General features: G+C 50.1%; 1 protein-coding gene across 1 annotated transcript in view; it reads right to left on the reverse strand.

Moving 5' to 3' along the window:
* Positions 1–18,653, reverse strand: part of lamb2 (laminin, beta 2 (laminin S)) — a 127,901-nt gene extending 109,248 nt beyond the window's left edge. The window contains exon 1 of the mRNA XM_067998342.1: positions 18,371–18,653. Coding sequence (XP_067854443.1) covers positions 18,371–18,398 — 28 coding nt within the window. The 5' untranslated portion in view covers positions 18,399–18,653. The remainder of the gene's footprint in view (positions 1–18,370) is intronic.
* Between the last annotated feature and the right edge of the window lie 2,796 nt (positions 18,654–21,449).

The raw sequence follows: 21,449 nt of genomic DNA on the forward strand, positions 1-21,449 counted from the left end.
GGGTCACTGGACAGTGATCAGAAACATGACCCCTGGTTACACAGAATCTACAGCACAGAAACAGGCCATTCGGCCCAACAGGTCTATCCCGGTGTTTATGCTCCACACGAGCCTCCCCCCTCCCTACTTCATCTCACCCTATCAGCATATCCTTCTATTCCTTTCTCCCTCATGTGTTTATCCAGCTTCCCCTTAAATGTATCTACACTATTTGCCTCAACTACTCCTTGTGGGAGCGAGTTTCACATTCTCACCACTCTCTGGGTGAGGAAGTTTTTCAATCCCTCACTTGGGTCACTGACACTATTACTGGAGCCCCAGGAGAATCAGCACAGACCAGGACTGAATCAGGGACTTTCTGAACTGTCCGCTTGGCTCAGTTCCACACCTGGGTGATACATTTAACCCACTGGGGTGGAAGCTGGATCAGAAACTCGTTGTGTCCAGGGAGCATCTAAAGATGGCAGGCTGAGAAGATCGGAGGCTGGGTGAGCGGAGGAGCTGTTCCCGAGCTCTGTCACGTGGTCAACACTCCAAAGCTTGTCCAGAAATAGCTGAATTTTAACAGTTGTCAGTCGGGCACTCGGCACAGCGCTGACAGCAACAGGTGTTGGTGTCTGTTACTGTCGAGGATATGAGGCAAGACATCCCTTCCGCTGAACAACATCAAACATCACGACAGGAGTTCTGGTCTCCGTATTATTAAAAGGATTTAGAGGCACCAGAGAAGGTGCAAAAAAGATTCACAAGGATGATACCAGAACTGAGAGGTTATAACTATCAGGAAAGGCCGAACAGATGGGGGTTCTTTTTTTCTAGAAAAGGGAAGACTAAGGGGTGACCTGATCGAGGTCTTTAAGATTATGAAAGGGTTTGATAGGGTGGACGTAGAGAAGATGTTTCCACTTGTGGGGGAGACCAGAACTAGGGGCCATAAATATAAAATAGTCACTAATAAATTCAATCGGGAATTCAGGAGAAACTTCTTTACCCAGAGAGTGGTGAGAATGTGGAACTCACTCCCACAAGGAGTAGTTGAGGTGAATAGTGTAGATACATTTAAGGGGAAGCTGGATAAACACATGAGGGAGAAAGGAATAGAAGGATATGCTGATAGGGTGAGATAAAGTAGGGAGGGAGGAGGCTCGTGTGGAGCATAAACACCAGCATAGACCAGTTGGGCCGAATGGCCTGTTTCTGTGCTGTAACACACTGTGATGATACTCCAAGTGTGGTCTAACCAAGGTTCTATACAGGTTTAACATAACTTCTCTGCTTTGCAATTCCATTCCTCCAGAAATGAATCCCAGTTCTTGGTTTGCTTTTTTTATGGTCTTATTAACTTGCGTCGCTACTTTTAATGATTTGTGAATCTGCACCCCCAGATCCCTCTGCTCCTCTACCCCATTTAGACTCTTAGATATAGATAGATGTATCTAGCTAATAATAAACCATTTTCTGTGTATAACGGAATGATCCAATCTTGGTTGGGATATTAAACCGATGTCTCCAGTTATAAAAATACACGTTCAGACACTAGCTGCCAAGTTCCCTCTCCCTGTTATATTTTCCGATGTGTAATCATCAAAAGGGCAGTCACCCTACCTCACAGGAGCTGGGAACATCTGCAATCACAACTGGAGACAGGCTTCAAACACAAACTGCACCCAAAACCGGCAGAAACTGATCCTTATCAAACCCGGGCCATGGGATTCTTAGACTGCGTCCCCCCTCAGACCGTCTGCTCCACCGTCCCCCTCCTGGCCGTTACCCCGGCAACTCGTCCCCCCCCAGACCGTCTGCTCCGCCGTCCCCCTCCTGGCCGTTACCCCGGCAACTCGTCCCCCCCCAGACCGTCTGCTCCGCCGTCCCCCTCCTGGCCGTTACCCCCGGCAACTCGTCCCCCCCCCAGGCCTTCTGCTCCGCCGTCACCCTCCTGGCCGTTACCCCAGCAACTCGTCCCCCCCCCCCAGACCGTCTGCTCCGCCGTCCCCCTCCTGGCCAGGCAACTCCCCCCTCAGACAAATACAACCAATAAACTCAAACATCAAACAAGATGTCATTTGTTTTCTTTTCCATCTAAAAATAGAATTTGTCGAACAAAGAAAACAGATCGTTCGCCGCTAAATTCCACCCCTAAAAATACCAAAAGCTTCAAAGTCTCGGTGACAGGGAATCGGCCGCTCCGTCTTACTTTCCATTGACTTCAACGGCAAAGAAAAGTCGGGGGAGGGGGGTAAACCGGGCCGGGGGGGAGGGGGGTAAACCGGGCCGGGGGGGAGGGGGGTAAACCGGGCCGGGGGGGAGGGGGGTAAACCGGGCCGGGGTGGGGGGGAGGGGAGGAAACCGGGCCGAGGGGGTAGGGGGGTAAACCGGGCCGGGGGGAGGGGGGTAAACCGGGCCGGGGGGGAGGGGGGTAAACCGGGCCCGGGGGGGAGGGGGGGGTAAACCGGGCCCGGGGTGGGGGGGGGTAAACCGGGCCGGGGGGATTCGCTACTGCCATTTTGCGGTGCTGTAGCTTTCTGCCCCAGTGATATTTTTTAGTGTTGGGTCGTGCGTCCGAATCACACAAGGGAAAGTCAACAACAACTTGCATTTATATAGCGCCTTTAACGTAGTAAAACGTCCCGAGGCGCTTCACAGGAGCGATTATCAAACACCGAGCCACATAGGGAAATGTTAGGACAGGTGACCAAAAGCTTGGTCATAGAGTAAGGAATCTTACAACACCAGGTTATAGTCCAACAATTAAATAAAACTGTTGGACTATAACCTGGTGTTGTAAGATTCCTTACATTTGTCCACCCCAGTCCATCACTGGCATCTCCACATCATGGTCAAAGAGGTAGGTTTTAAGGAGCATCTTAAAGGAGGAGAGAGAGGCGGAGAGGTTCAGGGAGGGAATTCCAGAGCTTGGGGCCCAGGCAGCTGAAGGCACGGCCGCCAATGGTGGAGCGATTAAAATCCGGGGATGCGCAAGAGGCCAGAATTGGAGGAGCGCAGAGATCTCGGAGGGTTGTAGGGGCTGGAGGAGGTTACAGGGATAGCACAAATGTTTAAGCTTCATTTCGATGTGGCCAGCCGGAAATATAGTTGGAACCACAGAGGGACATTGTGGCGAAAGGTCAGACAGTAATGGATTGCTGAAGGTGAGTGAAAACAGGTTGCTGGTGGCTGCAAGTTGTGTTTACCGGGTGAGAAAGGCCTGAGGCCTAGTCCTGGAGTAGGGCCTCTGTCATTGATTCCATGTAGACACAGACATATCCTCACATATACGGCACATTTGAGAGATGAGTCAGTGTTTACAATGAGTTCTTTCAAACTGACAGGACCTTTCCTTTTCGCCGTCACCAATATGGAACAGACTGGGGGCAGAAATTCCTTTTGGCCCGTTTTCGGGACCAGACCCGGTGCTGGGCAGGCAATTGGCCCGAACCAGGAGGCCCGAGACCGGCCTGAAATTGGTCCTTGGGCCTCATTAGCAGGATCTGGGTGGGCTATCTGCAGAGGGGCAAGTGGCATTGAGGACGATGAATTTCGGGCCACTTGCCTCGCTAGCAGCGACCCAAAATAAGTCCCGGGGGGGAGGGGGTGGGGGAGCAACCTGGGTGGGGGGGGGGGGCGGGGGGGAGAGCAACCGGAGGGTGGGGGAAGCGGGAAATGGGGATACTGTGGAGTCGGGGAAACTTACCTTCTGTTGGGCGCCGCTGAAGAATCCCAGGCGGTTCAGGCTCCTCTTGTCCCCAAACTAATTCCTGCCAAGGGGCTGAAAACAGGTGCTCGGCCCCTCATTTATAAATGCAAAGGACCTAGTCTGTTTTAGGTGGCCACCCGGAATGCTTCAAATGGCCCGACCCAATTTCAAGCCGGACGTTTCTCAGGCGTCCTTGGGCCCCGGGTCTTGGACCCCCAAATTGGTCCTTGTTTTCCCCTTTTTACGCCCGTAAATTGGGCGCGTCGACGTCCAATTTCTAACCCATTGGTTCTTAGAAAGGTGACAGTCGCACAGGCCAGGAAGGTTCCAAATTCCAATTTAGCTGATCTCAAGGAGCAGTGGGGTTAACAGCAACAACTTACCTTGGAGAGGGTGCAGAGGAGATTTACTAGAATGGTACCAGGGATGAGGGACTTCAGTTATGTGGAGAGACTGGAGAAGCTGGGATTGTTCTCCTTAGAGCAGAGAAGGTTGAGGGGAGATTTAATAGAGGTGTTCAAAATTATGGAGGGTTTTGATAGAGTAAATAAGGAGAAACTGGCAGTAGGATCGGTAACCAGAGGACACAGATTTAAGATAATCGGCAAAAGAACAAAAGGGGGAGATGAGGAGAATATTTTTACGCAGCGAGTTGTTATGATCTGGAATGCGCTGCCTGAAAGGGTGGTGGAAGCAGATTCAATAATAACTTTCAAAAGGGAATTGGATAAATACTTGAAAAGGAAACATTTACAGTGCTACGGGGAAAGAGCAAAGAAATGGGACTAATTGGATAGCTCTTTCAAAGAGCTGGCACAGGCACGATGGGCTGAACGGCCTCCTTCTGCACTGGATGATTCTATGATAGACGAATTTCCCGTGGTGCCTCACAGAGGCGAAATCAGACATAAACGGCACAGTCAGATTCTACAATCGGAAAGTGAGCCAGTGAGCCTGCTCCTGATCACTGTCCAGTGACCACTCGTGGTGTGGGGATGTCAGCCAGAGTGAGCTGAGGCCTGTAGAGCTGAACCCAGCAGATGAAAACTTCAGGAAAAAAGGAGGGGGGGAAATTGGAAAATAACAGCTCGATATAAAAAAAGGAAAATTTGAATGAAATATTCACACTCTCAAAGCCTGGCCTGTCCTGAGTGGTTAAGGACTGAAGGACTTGGGGCGTTTGAGCAAGTGGGAATTCAGTTCCCAGCGAGAAGGCCAGGATTTTAAACTCCAGGATTTTCTCTCTCCAAGTCCGCTCTCATCGGTAGGACATGAGAGACTAAAAGATAAAAACCCCATCGCTGCGGGGGGCTGGGAGATTTCAATCACACATCACATTCCTAAAGGGACAGCTAATGCCGTCATCACCATGATTGGGACAATCCACAGGCCTGAGTCTCTGTATCCCAGTCGCTGGGCATCCTCCAAGAATTCCGCTGTTTAATCTCCAAATAAACTCGCCGGCTTCTTCCCTTTGAGGCTGAAAGTCCGACAGAGAAAAAAAGCCAATGGGCGGCTGGGAGCTGATTCCATTATCCTGCAGGTTCCTTCTCCTCTCCCACCCGAACCTTCATCACAGTTTATAAGATTAAGAGGTGATCGAATCGAGGTGTTTAAGATGATTAAAGGATTTGATAGGGTAGATAGAGAGAAACTATTTCCTCTGGTGGGAGAGTCCACATGTCACTCTGCTTTTTAAGAAAGGAGAGAGGGGGAAACCAGGGAATTATAGACCAGTTAGCCTAACATCTGTTGTGGGGAAAATGCTGGAGTCTATAATTAAGGATAGGGTGACTGAACACCTCGAGAATTTTCAGTTAATCAGAGAGAGCCAGCATGGATTTGTGAAAGGTAGGTCGTGCCTGACAAACCTGATTGAATTTTTTGAAGAGGTGACTAAAGTAGTGGACAGAGGAATGTCAATGGATGTTATTTATATGGACTTCCAGAAGCATTTGATAAGGTCCCACATAAGAGACTGTTAGCTAAGATAGAAGCCCATGGAATCGAGGGAAAAGTACGGACTTGGTTAGGAAGTTGGCTGAGCGAAAGGCGACAGAGAGTAGGGATAATGGGTAGGGACTCACATTGGCAGGATGTGACTAGTGGAGTCCCGCAGGGATTTGTCTTGGGGCCTCAATTATTCACAATATTTATTAACGACTTAAATGGAGGCATAGAAAGTCTCATATCTAAGTTTGCCAATGACACAAAGATTGGTGGCATTGTAAGCAGTGCAGATGAAAACATAAAATTACAAAGCGATATTGATAGATTAGGTGAATGGGCAAAACTGTGGCAAATGGAATTCAATGTAGACAAATGTGAGGTTATCCACTTTGGATCAAAAAAGGATAGAACAGGGTACTTTCTAAATGGTAAAAAGTTAAAAACAGTGGATGTCCAAAGGGACTTAAGGGTTCAGGTACATAGATCATTGAAGTGTCATGAACAGGTGCAGAAAATAATCAATAAGGCTAATGGAATGCTGGCCTTTATATCTAGAGGACTGGAGTACAAGGGGGCAGAAGTTATGCTGCAGCTATACAAAACCCTGGTTAGACCGCACCTGGAGTACTGTGAGCAGTTCTGGGCACCGCACCTTCGGAAGGACATATTGGCCTTGGAGGGAGTGCAGCGTAGGTTTACTAGAATGATACCCGGACTTCAAGGGTTAAATTACGAGGAGAGATTACACAAATTGGGGTTGTATTCTCGAGAGTTTCGAAGGTTAAGGGGTGATCTGATCGAAGTTTATAAGATATTAAGGGGAACAGATAGGGTGGATAGAGAGAAACTATTTCCGCTGGTTGGGGATTCTAGGAGTAGGGGGCACAGTCTAAAAATTAGAGCCAGACCTTTCAGGAGTGAGATTAGAAAACATTTCGACACACAAAGGGTGGTAGAAGTTTGGAACTCTCTTCCGCAAACGGCAATTGATACTAGCTCAATTGCTAAATTTAAATCTGAGATAGATAGCTTTTTGACAACCAAAGGTATTAAGGGATATGGGCCAAAGGCAGGTATATGGAGTTAGATCACAGATCAGCCATGATCTTATCAAATGGCAGAGCAGGCACGAGGGGCTGAATGGCCTACTCCTGTTCCTATGTTCCTAGGTTCCTATAAGGGGGTAGAACCTTAAAATTAGAGCCAGGCCGTTCAGGGGTGATGTCAGGAAGCACTTCATCACACAAAGGGGAGTGGAAATCTGGAACTCTCTCCCCCAAAAAGCTGTTGAGGCTGGGGGTCAATTGAAAATTTCAACACTGAGATTGATCGATTTTGTTGGGTAAGGGGATTAAGGGATATGGAACCAAGGCCAGTAAATGGAGTTAAGATACAGATCAGCCATGATCTAATTGAATGACAGAACAGGCTCGAGGGGCTGAATGGCCTCCTCCTGTTCCTATGAACGTTTCCTTCAGTGCCGGGTTGCTGTCGATATACAGTCAACCTTTAACCTCCACACCTGAGGTTCCCTGAGCTCTTCCCAAGTTTCGATGTGTGAATGTCCCGATGGATGTGGTCCTCAGCGTAGAATGAAGAGCGGTCCCAGATTAATCCCCCTCCCCCAACTTCCGTGGTGAGCTCATTGGCCTCTCCCCACTCCCCGTCTCGCATTCGGATTGGCTCCAGCAACCCACCCAAGTGGCTGTTCTCCCTTAGGGGGCAGGGGAGGGGAGGAGCAGAAGCTATTTGACTGCGATAGGCATCGTGGCTGAGCAGAAGTCCACCCTCACCTGCTGTCCATTTGCAGCATTTTCCAGCAAGAGCAAGTGGATCGCAAGTGGGAGTGGGAATGCTGGCTACATTCCTCTCTCTAACCCGGGATGCTGAATCCAATTCTACTTCCAATTCACCTCCAAGTTCCTCTCCGAGTCACACACCATCCTGACTTGGACATCTATCAGCCGTTCCTTCATCGTCGCTGGGTCAAAATCCTGCAACTCCCTCCCGAACAGCACTGTGGGAGAACCTTCACCACACGGACTGCAGCGGTTCAAGAAGGCGGCTCACCACCACCTTCTCAAGGGCAATTAGGGATGGGCAATAAATGCCGGCCTCGCCAGCGATGCCCACACCCCCAGAATGAAATTAAAAACCCACCAGGACTGCACCCCAGTGTTATTCAGTGACAGACTGTCGGGGTCAGCAAACTGACTCAAATTTTCAAAATCTTTGAACACTTTTGATTATTAATTAGAGAAATATCGAAGATTGGGGGAGTGGGGAGGGTCAAAAGGCAGCTTGAGTCAACAATCATCCAATCGGGGAACGAGAAGTCTGATCGCTTTCTGATTGGCCGCAGGAAAGGCGGGGCACCGCGAGGATGGAAGTGTTGGGCGACCAATGGCGGAATTGTGGGGGCAGGAGGTCACGTGACGAGACCTCCAGGAATACGTGCAACCAGAGGTGGCAACCCCCCCCCGAACTGATCCCCGTATCACTGAGAAAGGGCGACTGTCAGAGCAGGTCAGTGAATCGTTCCATCCCACAGCCCCCACCCTCCCGACCGCACCTTTACAATCATCCAGAGATTGCTCGACACAAACCCATTGTCTGGAGAACCGATCAGTGGACCCGAAGTCCTGACCTTTTAATCTCCATGGCAACTCATTCACTGCAATTTGGATTCATTAAACTCCCTTTAGGGGCCTGCGAGTGTTTACAGTGGGTGATTCGAGAGTTAATGTGTACACTATTCAAATATTTAATTAAAAGCCCCTACTGCTCTGATAAGGCAGTCCCTGATAAAACGAAGCAGATTTCATCTACTGCGTGTCGCAATGAAGCAAAAGATACGAACTCCGAGAGTATTTGGTACACGGAGGTTTGAACTTCTCGTACTGTGAGGTCCCTCCGTGCAAAAAAAATCAACAAGATGTCTAACTGTTTCGGAGTGGCATCAACATCTTTGGCCTGACATTTGCGATGGAGACCTCACAGTGAAGGATATCAACACCAGAAAACAGAACACTTCTCTATTTCAGAATCCAACACTCCCAGGTTGGGTACAGCACGGGTTAGATACAGAGTAAAGCTCCCTCTACACTGTCCCATCAAACACTCCCAGGGCAGGTACAGCACGGGTTAGATACAGAGTAAAGCTCCCTCTACACTGTCCCATCAAACACTCCCAGGGCAGGTACAGCACGGGTTAGATACAGAGTAAAGCTCCCTCTACACTGTCCCATCAAACACTCCCAGGGCAGGTACAGCACGGGTTAGATACAGAGTAAAGCTCCCTCTACACTGTCCCATCAAACACTCCCAGGGCAGGTACAGCACGGGTTAGATACAGAGTAAAGCTCTCTCTACACTGTCCCATCAAACACTCCCAGGGCAGGTACAGCACGGGTTAGATACAGAGTAAAGCTCCCTCTACACTGTCCCATCAAACACTCCCAGGGCAGGTACAGCACGGGTTAGATACAGAGTAAAGCTCTTTCTACACTGTCCCATCAAACACTCCCAGGGCAGGTACAGCACGGGTTAGATACAGAGTAAAGCTCCCTCTACACTGTCCCATCAAACACTCCCAGGACAGGTACAGCACGGGTTAGATACAGAGTAAAGCTCCCTCTACACTGTCCCATCAAACACTCCCAGGGCAGGTACAGCACGGGTTAGATACAGAGTAAAGCTCCCTCTACACTGTCCCATCAAACACCAGAGAACAGGAAGAGACAGCCTTGTGTCAACAGAACATCTCTGAGGGACAAGAAGCCGGCAATCAGCCAGTTAAAGTCTCCGGAAATGTGCTATTTCACGCAGCATTTGAGATTGGTAATGGACTCCCTGCTTCATCAGATATAGTACAAGAGCAGGAAGTTAGGGAGAGGGTGGGACAAGTTTTGAGCTTCCTGCAGTGGGGCTCGGTGTGAACTATTTTCAGAAATTACTGGTTTTGAAAGCTGGATTTCTTAATTCTGTTTTTTCCCAGAGCTCCGCCATTTGTTGTGGAAATGATCGGAAAATGGGAATGGGTAGGGCCAGAAAACAGTACTGTGCTCCAGCTGACTGATCCTAATATTACAACTGGACTCAGTCCGGATATTATCTGGTGACCCGCGAGGAGAACCACAAACCGAGGGCAAAATCACTGGTTAATAAAACTCTGTGACCGTCACTAAACCTCGGTCGTTAAATGGCGGGTCCCGTCAGGAAGAAATGTTTTGCACGATACAGGTCCTTTCAGGGCGCAGGCCGTCCATATTTGACTGCTCTGTGAAGCACCTTGGGATAATATTCTATGTTAAAGGGCCATGATGTGGAGATGCCGGTGATGGACTGGGGTTGACAAATGTAAAGAATCTTACAACACCAGGTTATAGTCCAACAATTAGGGTTAACCCTAACCCTAACCCAACAATTGTTGGACTATAACCTGGTGTAAGATTCTTTACATATGTTAAAGGGGGCTTTAGAAATGCGAGTTGTTGTCTCAAAGCTGGCTCAGTGGGTAAGGGGACCGGCCAGTGCAGTATCAGAGCCCTCAGGGACCAGAATATCTGCGGTCCCACACCTGGTCTACGCTCAGTTAGTTGATCTTGGGCAAGAAGGGGGTGAGAATTAGCTGCAGTGTCGCCTCAGATAGAGAGACAGAGAGAGACGGAGAGAGAGCGAGAGAGAGACGGAGAGAGAGAGAGAGAGAGAGAGACACAGACAGAGAGAGAGAGAGAGAGAGACAGAGACGGGAGCAATAGAATTACCAGCTGTGAGAGCTGGACCGCCCATCTCTTGCTCTGAATTATTTTCCATCCCACAGAATCTCTGTTAATTTACAGAAATATGGATGGTGTGGGTGGTGAGATCAGCTCAGGGGGAGCAGCAGAGCTCGGTGTCTGACTTGCTTAAACGGGGCAATGTCTGTGTGAAGGGGGTTGGGGCGGGGGTTTTTGGGCTGTCGTGATGTCATGCGTCCATGAAGCGAGGATTCCCGTGACCTCACCGTGTATTTTTACACCATGTGTGATCCAAGCAAGAGATCCAATTGCACCGTCTCCCCATCGGGCAACTTCCAGGTTTTAAAGCTGGTGTCTGTGTGTGTGGAGAGATATTCTCCCCCCCACTTTCCCTATCCCCCCTCTGCTCCTGAAGGAGCCGAATGCTGTTGGAATAATGTCCCACTGTCTGGCACCTCACCCCCAGTTATACGAAGAGCAGAGCAAATTTTGTTCTGATGACTTCACACAAACACAGAGGCTGCCAGTGAGCAGCTTTTATAAACTGAATCCCATGTGAGGCGACATTCGAATAATAGTCAAACCTCCCAGTACAAACTCACCGAACCACAGTAACTGGAGGAGGGGTAATGAGCAAGGAGACATGGGGACCGGGGGGAGAGGGACGGGGGGAACGGCGGGAGAGGGGTGGGGGGACCGGTGGGGGTCCGGCGGGTGAGGGGCGGGGGGTCCGGTGGGGGAGGGGCGGGGGGACCGGCGGGAGAGGGGCGGGGGGACCGGCGGGAGAGGGGCGGGGGGACCGGCGGGGGGTCCGGTGGGGGAGGGGCGGGGGGTCCGGTGGGGGAGGGGCGGGGGGTCCGGTGGGGGAGGGGCGGGGGGTCCGGCGGGAGAGGGGCGAGGGGACCGGCGGGAGAGGGGCGGGGGGACCGGCGGGGGGTCCGGTGGGGGAGGGGCGGGGGTCCGGCGGGGGGTCCGGTGGGGGAGGGGCGGGGCGTCCGGCGGGGGGTCTGGTGGGGGAGGGGCGGGGGGTCCGGCGGGGGGTCCGGTGGGGGAGGGGCGGGGGGTCCGGCGGGGGGTCCGGTGGGGGAGGGGCGGGGGTCCGGCGGGGGGTCCGGTGGGGGAGGGGCGGGGGCTAATGGCGGGAGAGGGGCGGGGGGACCGGCGGGAGAGGGGCAGGGGGTCCGGCGGGGGGTCCGGTGGGGGAGGGGCGGGGGGTCCAGCGGGGGGTCCGGTGGGGGAGGGGCGGGGGCTAACGGTGGGAGAGGGGCGGGGGCTAACGGCGGGAGAGGGGCGGGGGCTAACGGCGGGAGAGGGGCGGGGGCTAACGGCGGGAGAGGGGAGGGGGCTAACGGCGGGAGAGGGGCATGGAATCAATGGACGAGCGCCAGCTCTCCCACCACAGGCAATGGGTTTGTTTAAACACAGCGGTTAATTGTTTATTTAATATCACAGTTTGCATAATCCAAACAAATGCTGGAAATTTTTTTTTTGGAGGAGAGGATTGTTTTTCTTGTTAAGCCTTTCATTTTAGAAATGGGGAAAAGTTTTAAATATGGACCAAACTCAGCTCAGGATGTCATTAGGAAACTTGACTGGATGTTCCTCAAAGTTCAAGTTCAGAGAGAGTGAAAATATCCCAAACCCAGCGTTAAAATACACCCAAAGCTCAGTGACAGCATCGCAGCTCCAGGCTAACAACATGTCTTAGGATCTCCCTCCCAGATTGTCCTGGAGTCTCCGGGACTGCAAGACCCAAGAGAATAATTGTAGGGGCATAAAAATATCTTCTGCACCCCCTCCCAAACCCGTGACCTCCACCCCCTCCCAAACCCGTGACCTCCACCCCCTCCCAAACCCCGACCTCCACCCCCTCCCAAACCCCGACCTCCACCCCCTCCCAAACCCACGACCTCTACCACCTAGAAGGACAAGGGCAGCAGGCACATGGGAACAACACCACAATCTCCAAGTTCCCCTCCAAGTCACACACCATCCCGACTTGGAAATATATCGCCGTTCCTTCATCGTCGCTGGGTCAAAATCCTGGAACTCCCTTCCTAATAGCATTGTGGGAGAACCTTCACCACACGGACTGCAGCGGTTCAAGAAGGCGGCTCACCACCACCTTCTCAAGGGCAATTAGGGATGGGCAATAAATGCCGGCCTCGCCAGCGACGCCCACATCCCCAGAATGAATTTTTAAAAAGACGCACACACTCATTCACACGCACTCACACACGCACTTACTCACACGCACTCGCTCTCGCCCGCACACACACTTGCTCACACATACCCACCCACACACACACTCACACACTTGTTCACTCACACTCGCTCTCGCTCACACACACGCACACACTCACTCTCACCCGCTCACACATACACTCACTCACTCATGCACACTTGTTCACACACACACACACACACACGCACACACACACACACGCACACATTCACATACACTCACTCACTCATGCACACTTGTTCACACACACTCACACACACACACACACACTCACACACACACGCACACATTCACACACACACGCACACATTCACACACACACGCACACTTGCATACACGCACACACTCACACGCACACACTCACACGCACACACTCACACGCACACACTCACACGCACACACTCACACGCACACACTCACACGCACACACTCACACGCACACACTCACACGCACACACTCACACGCACACACTCACACGCACACACTCACACGCACACACTCACACGCACACACTCACACGCACACACTCACATAGATTCCCTAGAAACAGGAATCCAGATGGAGGACAGAAGGAGACAATAAATTGCACACATGGACAGGGAACCAAGCAGGTTTTGAAATCTATTTTCGCTCGCTCCTGTTGTTCTGTCTAAGCTTCCGACAGGAAGTTGTGTTGGAGCAGTGTTGGCTCGCTGCTCTCGATCCGCAGGTACCAGCTCCATTAACACAGGATCAGTGCACACCCACCCCCTGTGAATGCCCCTCGGAGTGAGACTTTAATGAATGGTATTGTGCCTGCCAGCTGTCGGTAAGGAGTTAGAAACAGACCACAGCTGGAATGTCGGGTCACGCCGCTCAGTACAGGAATGCACTGATGGCCTAATAAGCACTTCTCCAAAATAAACCACATTCCATGGGTTAGTGTTACCGATACACATTCATCACCAAAACCCCAGCACTTCATACAGCACATCAAATGGGCGACAATCTCCCCAGTGTAGCAAAACTGCACAAAAAATCTTCATAAACAGATTTACCACATCACCACAATCAAGCCTGTACCCACCAGTACTGTACCCGTTATACAATAACAGACCTGTACCCACCAGTACTGTACCCGTTATACAATAACAGACCTGTACCCACCAGTACTGTACCCGTTATACAATAACAGACCTGTACCCACCAGTACTGTACCCGTTATACAATAACAGACCTGTACCCACCAGTACTGTACCCGCTATACAATAACAGACCTGTACCCACCAGTACTGTACCCGCTATACAATAACAGACCTGTACCCACCAGTACTGTACCCGCTATACAATAACAGACCTGTACCCACCAGTACTGTACCCATGTTATACAATAACAGACCTGTACCCACCAGTACTGTACCCGTTATACAATAACAGACCTGTACCCACCAGTACTGTACCCATTATACAATAACAGACCTGTACCCACCAGTACTGTACCCACTATACAAATACAGACCTGTACCCACCAGTACTGTACCCATGTTATACAATAACAGACCTGTACCCACCAGTACTGTACCCATGTTATACAGTGACAGACCTGTACCCATCAGTAGTGTACCCGTGTCATAGTGACAGACCTGTACCGTGTCGTAGTGACAGACCTGTACCCACCAGTTCTGGGTGCCGCACTTTAGGAAGGATGTGAAGGCCTTGGAGAGGGTGCGGAGGAGATTTACTAGAATGGTGCCAGGGATGAGGGACTTCAGTTATGTGGAGAGACTGGAGAAGCTGGGATTGTTCTCCTTAGAGCAGAGAAGGTTAAGGGGAGATTTAATAGAGGTGCTCAAAATCATGAACGGTTTTGACAGAGTAAATAAGGAGAAACTGTTTCCAGTGGCAGAAGGGTCAGTAACCAGAGGACACATGAGGAAACATTTTTTTTTACTCAGCGAGTTGTTCTGATCTGGAATGCGCTGCCTGAAAGGACGGTGGAAGCAGATTCAATAATAACTTTCAAAAGGGAATTGGATAAATACTTGAAGGGAAAACAATTACAGGGCTATGGGGAAAGAGCAGGGGGAGTGGGACTAATTGGATAGCTCTTTCAAAGAGCTGGCACAGGCACGATGGGCCAAATGGCCTCCTCCTGTGCTGTACCTACTATGATACAATGATATCAGCTGTGACCCAGGCATTGGATTCAGGCACGACGAAGGCACACCCCGCCCATTCAACATTCAAAGCTCTCCTCACGAACATTTGCGCCAGCTGCTGAGGCTGGGAGATCTGTCCCACAGGCTGGTTAAGCAACATAATCACACTCACAGAATCACACCTTTCAGCCAACGTCCCAGACTCCTCCATCACCATCCCTGGGTATGTCCTGTCCCACCGGCAGGACAGACTCACCAGAGGTGGCGGTACAGTGATATACAGTCAGGAGGGAGTGGCCCTGGGAGTCCTCAACATTGACTCCGGACCCCATGAAATCTCACAGCATCAGGTCGAACATGGGCAAGGAAACCTCCTGCTGATTACCACCTTTCATCGAGTTTCATCGAGTCCACAGCACAGAAACAGGCCATTCTGCCCAACTGGTCCATGCCGGTGTTTATGCTCCACACGAGCCTCCTCCCTCCCTACTTCATCTCACCCTATCAGCATATCCTTCTATTCCTTTCTCCCTCATGTGTTTATCCAGCTTCCCCTTAAATGCAGCTACACTATTCACCTCAACTACTCCTTGTGGGAGCGAGTTCCACATTCTCACCACTCTCTGGGTAAAGAAGTTTCTCCTGAATTCCCTATTGGATTTATTAGTGACTATCTTATTTATGGCCTCTAGTTTTGGACTCCCATAAGTGGAAACATTTTCTCTACGTCTACCCTATCAAACCCTTTCATTATCTTAAAGACTTCTATCAGGTCACCCCTCAGCCTTCCCTTTTCTAGAGAAAAGAGCCCCAGCCTGTTCAGCTTTTCCTGATAAGTATATCCTCTCAGTTCTGGTATCATCCTTGTGAATCTTTTTTGCACCTTCTCCAGTGCCTCTATATCCTTTCTATAATATGGAGACCAGAACTGTTCACAATACTCAAGTGTGGTCTAACCAAGGTTCTATACAAGATTAACATAACTTTTCTGCTTGTCAATTCTCTCCCTCTAGAAATGAACCCCAGTGCTTGATTTACTTTTTTATGGCCTTATTAACCTGCGTCGCTACTTTTAGTGATTTGTGTATCTGTACCTCCAGATCCCTCTGCTCCTCTACCCCACTTAGATTCTTATTATCCAAGCAGTATGTGGCCTCCTTATTCTTCCTACCAAAATACACCACCTCACACTTATCTATATTGACTTGACCTGGGAGGAAGGCTTCACAAAACCACATTAGAAATTATACCAACAGGAAAAGGCAATTACACAAAAAGCCCATTCCTTTCATAGAAATCAAATCCATCATCCCAACTTCTCACCATCTCCCCCAATCCCATTTACCCACCTACCGCCCTCCCTCAGCTGATGAATCAGTCCTCCTCCATGTTGAGCACCACTTGGAGGAAGTACTGAGGATAGCAAGGGCACAGAATGTACTCTGGGTGGGGGACTTCAATGTCCATCATCAAGAGTGGATCGGCAGCACCACTACTGACCGAGCTGGCCGAGTCCTGAAGGACATAGCTGCCAGACTGGGCATGCGGCAGGTGGTGAGAGAACCAACACGAGGGAAAAACCTACTTGACCTCATCCTCGCCAGCACGCGAGTGTAAAAGACAAGGCTGAAGTGTTCTCAACCACCTTCAGCCAGAAGAGCCGAGTGGACGATCCATCTCGGCCTCCTCCCGAGATCCCCACCATCACAGAAGCCAGTCTTCAGCCAGTTCGATTCACTCCAGGTGATATCAAGAAACGGCTGAGTGCACTGGATACAGCAAAGGCTACAGGTCCTGGCAAAATCCCGGCTGTAGTGCTGAAGACTTGTGCTCCAGAACTAGTCGCGCCTCTAGCCAAACTGTTCCAGTACAGCTACAACACTGGCATCTACCCGACAATGTGGAAAATTGCCCACCTTCTGAGCTTTGTCATAAGAAGCCCTGTGCTGTAACTGTGGACCAGGGGAGTCCCCAGAGGTAATATTAAGGGAGCAGCGCTCCCCCAATTTAAGTCAGTTTGCAGACCCTGACAGTCTGTCACTGAATAACACTGGAGTGCAGTCCTAGTGGGTTTTAAAAATTAATTCTCAGGATGTGGGCGTCACTGACAAGGCCGGCATTCATTGTCCATCCCTAGTTGCCCCTTGAGAAGGTGGTGAGGTGGTGGTGGGCCTTCTTCTTGAACCGCTGCAGTCCGTGGAGTGAAGGTGCTCCCACAGTGCTGTTATCATAGAATCATAACAGCACAGAAGAAGGCCAGTCAGCCCATCGAGCCTGTGCCAGCTCTTTGTAAGAGCAATCCAGCTAGTCCCACTCCCCCGCCCTTTCCCCGTAGCCCTGCAAATTTTTTCCCTTCAAGTATTTATCCAGTTCCCTTTTGAAGACCATGATTGAATCTGCCTCCACCACCCCCTCGGGCAGTGCATTCCAGATCCTAACCACTCGCTGTGTAAAAAAGTTTTTCCTCATTTCACCTTTGGTTCTTTTGCCAGTCACCTTAAATCTATGTCCTCTGGTTCTTGACCCTTCTGCCAATGGGAACAGTTTCTCTTTATTTACTTTATCTGAACCCTTCACGATTTTGAATACCTCGATCAAATCTCCTCTCAACCCTCTCTGCTCTAAGGAGAACTGTTAGGAAGGAAGTTCCAGGATTTTGACCCAGTGACGATGAAGGAACGGCTGATATATTTCCAAGTCAGGATGGTGTGTGACTTGGAGGGGAACGTGCAGGTGGTGTTGTTCCCATGTGCCTGCTGCTCTTGTCCTTCTAGGTGGTAGAGGTCGCGGGTTTGGGAGGTGCTGTCGAAGAAGCCTTGGCGAGTTGCTGCAGTGCATCCTGTGGATGGTACACACTGCAGCCACGGTGCGCCGGTGGTGAAGGGAGCGGGTGTTTAAGGTGGGAGTGGGCTGCCAATCGAGCAGATTGCTTTGCCCTGGATGGCATTGAGCTTCTTGAGTGATGTTACAGCTGCACCCAACCAGGGAATGAGGACAAGTAAATGTAGAGAGTGAATCTGCCCGGATTTAGTGAGCCCTGGAGCAAGGGCAAGAATCAGAGAGGGAAACATCAGCGGCATTTGGAAGCAGGCATCAGGGAATTCCAGGGATTAGTTGAATTTAAACCCTGGAGCTGGGTGGGGGGGGAGGAAGCTGAGGCTGAACAGGGTTTGGGAATCTATTGGCGCTGCCCACCCATTTCTATTTTAGGAATTTGGAATCTAAAATGTTTATTTTTTTGATGTACTTATTGTGGGAATGTGTGCGACACTGGCAGGGCAGTGAGACAGACAACACAGGAGTGTGGGACTGGAGGTACCTGGAGTACAGAGTGGGGAAAGGCAGCAGCTCCCCTTTCCTGAGGGATGTTCGTGAACCAGTTCAACAATCAGGCAGATTTTTAAAGCTCGTTTTAATCTGGTGCCAAATCCACAAATCACCAGATATTCGGAATTCAATTTCCCTCGAACTCGCCCTGGATTTGAACTCAAGACCATAACCCCAAAAAACAGCGGAAGGAGGACACGCAGTTTCTGGATTTTGGAATGGAAACTTTTTTTTAAAAAGAGTATTTGCAATGAAATATTTGTGATCGTTACTCACCGCACAATATAAAGAGCAGAAAACTCATGGTCCCAGTTTCTCGGTGTTAAAAGCGGTGGAGATTCGGGAGCTCCGGGTCCCGGGATTCGAACCGCAGCCCCGTTCAGCCTGGAAACTATCTGGGAAAAGTTTGGATCGGAAAGAGACGGGACCATCAAACACTTCCCAAAGGATAAAAGATTCCCCCGAAAGCACCTGTCAGACCGTTTAATGCAAACTCCAGACTTCAGTCTCCCGCCCCGGGGCTGGAACTGACAACTCAAAAACTAATCACAAACTTTGCTCAGTGGCCCGGACTCACCCCCCTCCCCAAAACTCCGACCCTCCCAGAACTCGCTCCCATTCAGCTGCTGAGGTATTTAAAGCTGACTTTTTTTGGTCGAGAGAGATGCAAAACACAGCAATGGATCAGAACTGGGATTGGAATGAGAGGCGGACAGGGAGTGGAGCCAAATATGGGGAAAATCAGAGAGGGGGAGGAGTGGAGAGAGAGAGTGAGACAGACAGGGAGAGAGAGAGTGAGACAGACAGGGAGAGAGAGAGTGAGACAGAGAGAGAGTGAGACAGACAGGGAGAGAGTGACTCAGACAGGGAGAGAGTGACTCAGACAGGGAGCGAGAGAGAGTGAGACAACGAGACAGACAGGGAGAGCAAGAGAGTGAGACAGACAGGGAGAGAGAGAGAGTGAGACAGACAGGGAGAGAGAGAGTGAGACAGACAGGGAGAGAGAGAGTGAGACAGAGAGAGAGTGAGACAGACAGGGAGAGAGTGACTCAGACAGGGAGAGAGTGACTCAGACAGGGAGCGAGAGAGAGTGAGACAACGAGACAGACAGGGAGAGCAAGAGAGTGAGACAGACAGGGAGAGAGAGAGAGTGAGACAGAGAGAGAGAGAGAGAGTGAGACAGAGAGAGAGAGTGAGACAGACAGGGAGAGAGAGAGTGTGAGACAGACGGAGCGAGAGAGAGAGTGAGACAGACAGGAAGAAAGAGAGTGAGACAGACAGGGAGAGAGTGACTCAGACAGGGAGAGAGAGAGTGAGACAGACAGGGAGAGAGAGAGAGTGAGACAGACAGGAAGAAAGAGAGTGAGACAGACAGGGAGAGAGAGAGAGTGAGACAGATAGGGAGAGAGAGAGAGTGAGACAGACAGGGAGCGACAGAGAGTGAGACAGACAGGGAGAGAGAGAGAGTGAGACAGACGGAGAGTGAGAGTGAGGCAGACAGACGGAGAGAGAGAGTGAGACAGACAGGGAGAGAGAGTGAGACAAACAGGAAGAGAGAGTGAGACAAACAGGAAGAGAGAGAGAGTGAGACAGACAGGAAGAAAGAGAGTGAGACAGACAGGGAGAGAGAGAGAGTGAGACAGATAGGGAGAGAGAGAGTGAGACAGACGGAGAGTGAGAGTGAGGCAGACAGACGGAGAGAGAGAGTGAGACAGACAGACGGAGAGAGAGAGTGAGACAGACAGGGAGAGAGAGAGAGAATGAGACAGACCTGGAAAGAGAGAGAGAGTGAGACAAGCAGGGAGAGAGAGAGAGAGAGTGAGACAGACAGGGAGAGAGAGAAACAGAGAGATGCGGAGAGGAGTCAGAGTGATACAGTGGGGCAGGGGGTTGGTCACTTGCCCATCATTCTGTTGGGGGGGGTATACAGACCTGCCCCTAATGTTGTTGGCAGATTTATTAAACAAGTACTTTGTATCTGTTTTCACAGCAGAGAAAGAGGACGAATTACCAGTGATAGAAAAATAAGTGATAGAGTGGAACTTAATGAATTTAAAGTAAGTACCAAAATGGTAATGGAGAAAATAACGGGACTTAAAATTAGATAAATCTCTAGGACTTGATGGTTTCCACCCCAGGGTATTAAAAAAAAGTAGGTGAGGAAATTGCAGAAGCGTTAGTCATAATCTCTCAAAGCTCTCTCGATTAGGGAATTGTGCTGTTAGATTGGAAATTTGCTAATGTCACTCCATTATTTAAGAAGGGTGGGAGAGAGATATCAGGTAAGCATAGGCCTGTCAGTCTAACGTCAGTTGGGGGAAGGTGTTAGAATCTGTCATTCGGGACAGGGTGACTGAGCACGCGAACAAATATGAGCTGATCAGAGGGAGCCAGCATGGCTTTGTTAAAGATAAGCCCTGTCTGACTAATCCAGTTGAATTTTTTGAAGAGCTCACTATTAAGGTAGATAAGGGAGTGTCTATGGATGTTATCTGTATGGACTTCCAGCAGGCATTCAATAAGGTTCCAAGGGATTATCAGTAAAAATGAGAACACACAGAATTGGAGGCAGCCTTTTGACTCGGGTTGGAAGGTAGTTGGGAGGTAGGTGACAGAGAGTGGGGATAAAGTGTAGGTTCTGTGATTGGCAGGATTTGACAAGTGGTGTCCCCTAGGGATCTGTTCTGGGTTTTCAACTTTTCACCATCTAATTAATGACTTGGATGAAGGAATAGAGAGTCGGATATCTAAGTTTGCAGATGACACTAAGTTAGGAGGGACAGTAAGTTGTACAGATTGGAGCAGGAAGTTGCAAAGGGACATTGAGAGATTCAGTGAGTGGGCAAAACTGTGACAGATGGAGTTCAATGTGGGCAAGTGTGAGGTCATCCACTTTGGACCGAAGAAAGATAAATTTCTAAATGGTGAGAAAACAGGAACTGTGGAGGAGCAAAGAGTTTTGGGTTTCCATGTACACATTTCACTAAAAACTAGTAAACAGGTAGAAAAAGCAATCAATAAGACTAATGGAATGTTGGCCTTTATCTCAAGAGGGGCTGGAATACAAAGGGGAGGAAGTTATGCTTCAATTGTATGAAGCTCTGGTCAGACCCCATCTGGAGATATTGTGCTCAGTTCTGGGCACCACATCTCAGGAAGGATATTTTGGCCTTGGAGGGGATGCACTGCAGATTCACCAGATTGATACTGGGGCTTAGATGGCTTGATGGTAATGGAGGACTGAGGGATATACCAGGCCATGAGGAACAGATTGTGGTGGATACAATTCTGCTGCTGCTGATGGCTCACAGCATCTCATAGATGCCCAGTTTTGAGCTGCTGGGTCTGTTCTTAA

Source organism: Heptranchias perlo, chromosome 17 (assembly GCF_035084215.1).
Source record: "Heptranchias perlo isolate sHepPer1 chromosome 17, sHepPer1.hap1, whole genome shotgun sequence".
Taxonomy (NCBI): Eukaryota; Metazoa; Chordata; class Chondrichthyes; order Hexanchiformes; family Hexanchidae; genus Heptranchias; species Heptranchias perlo.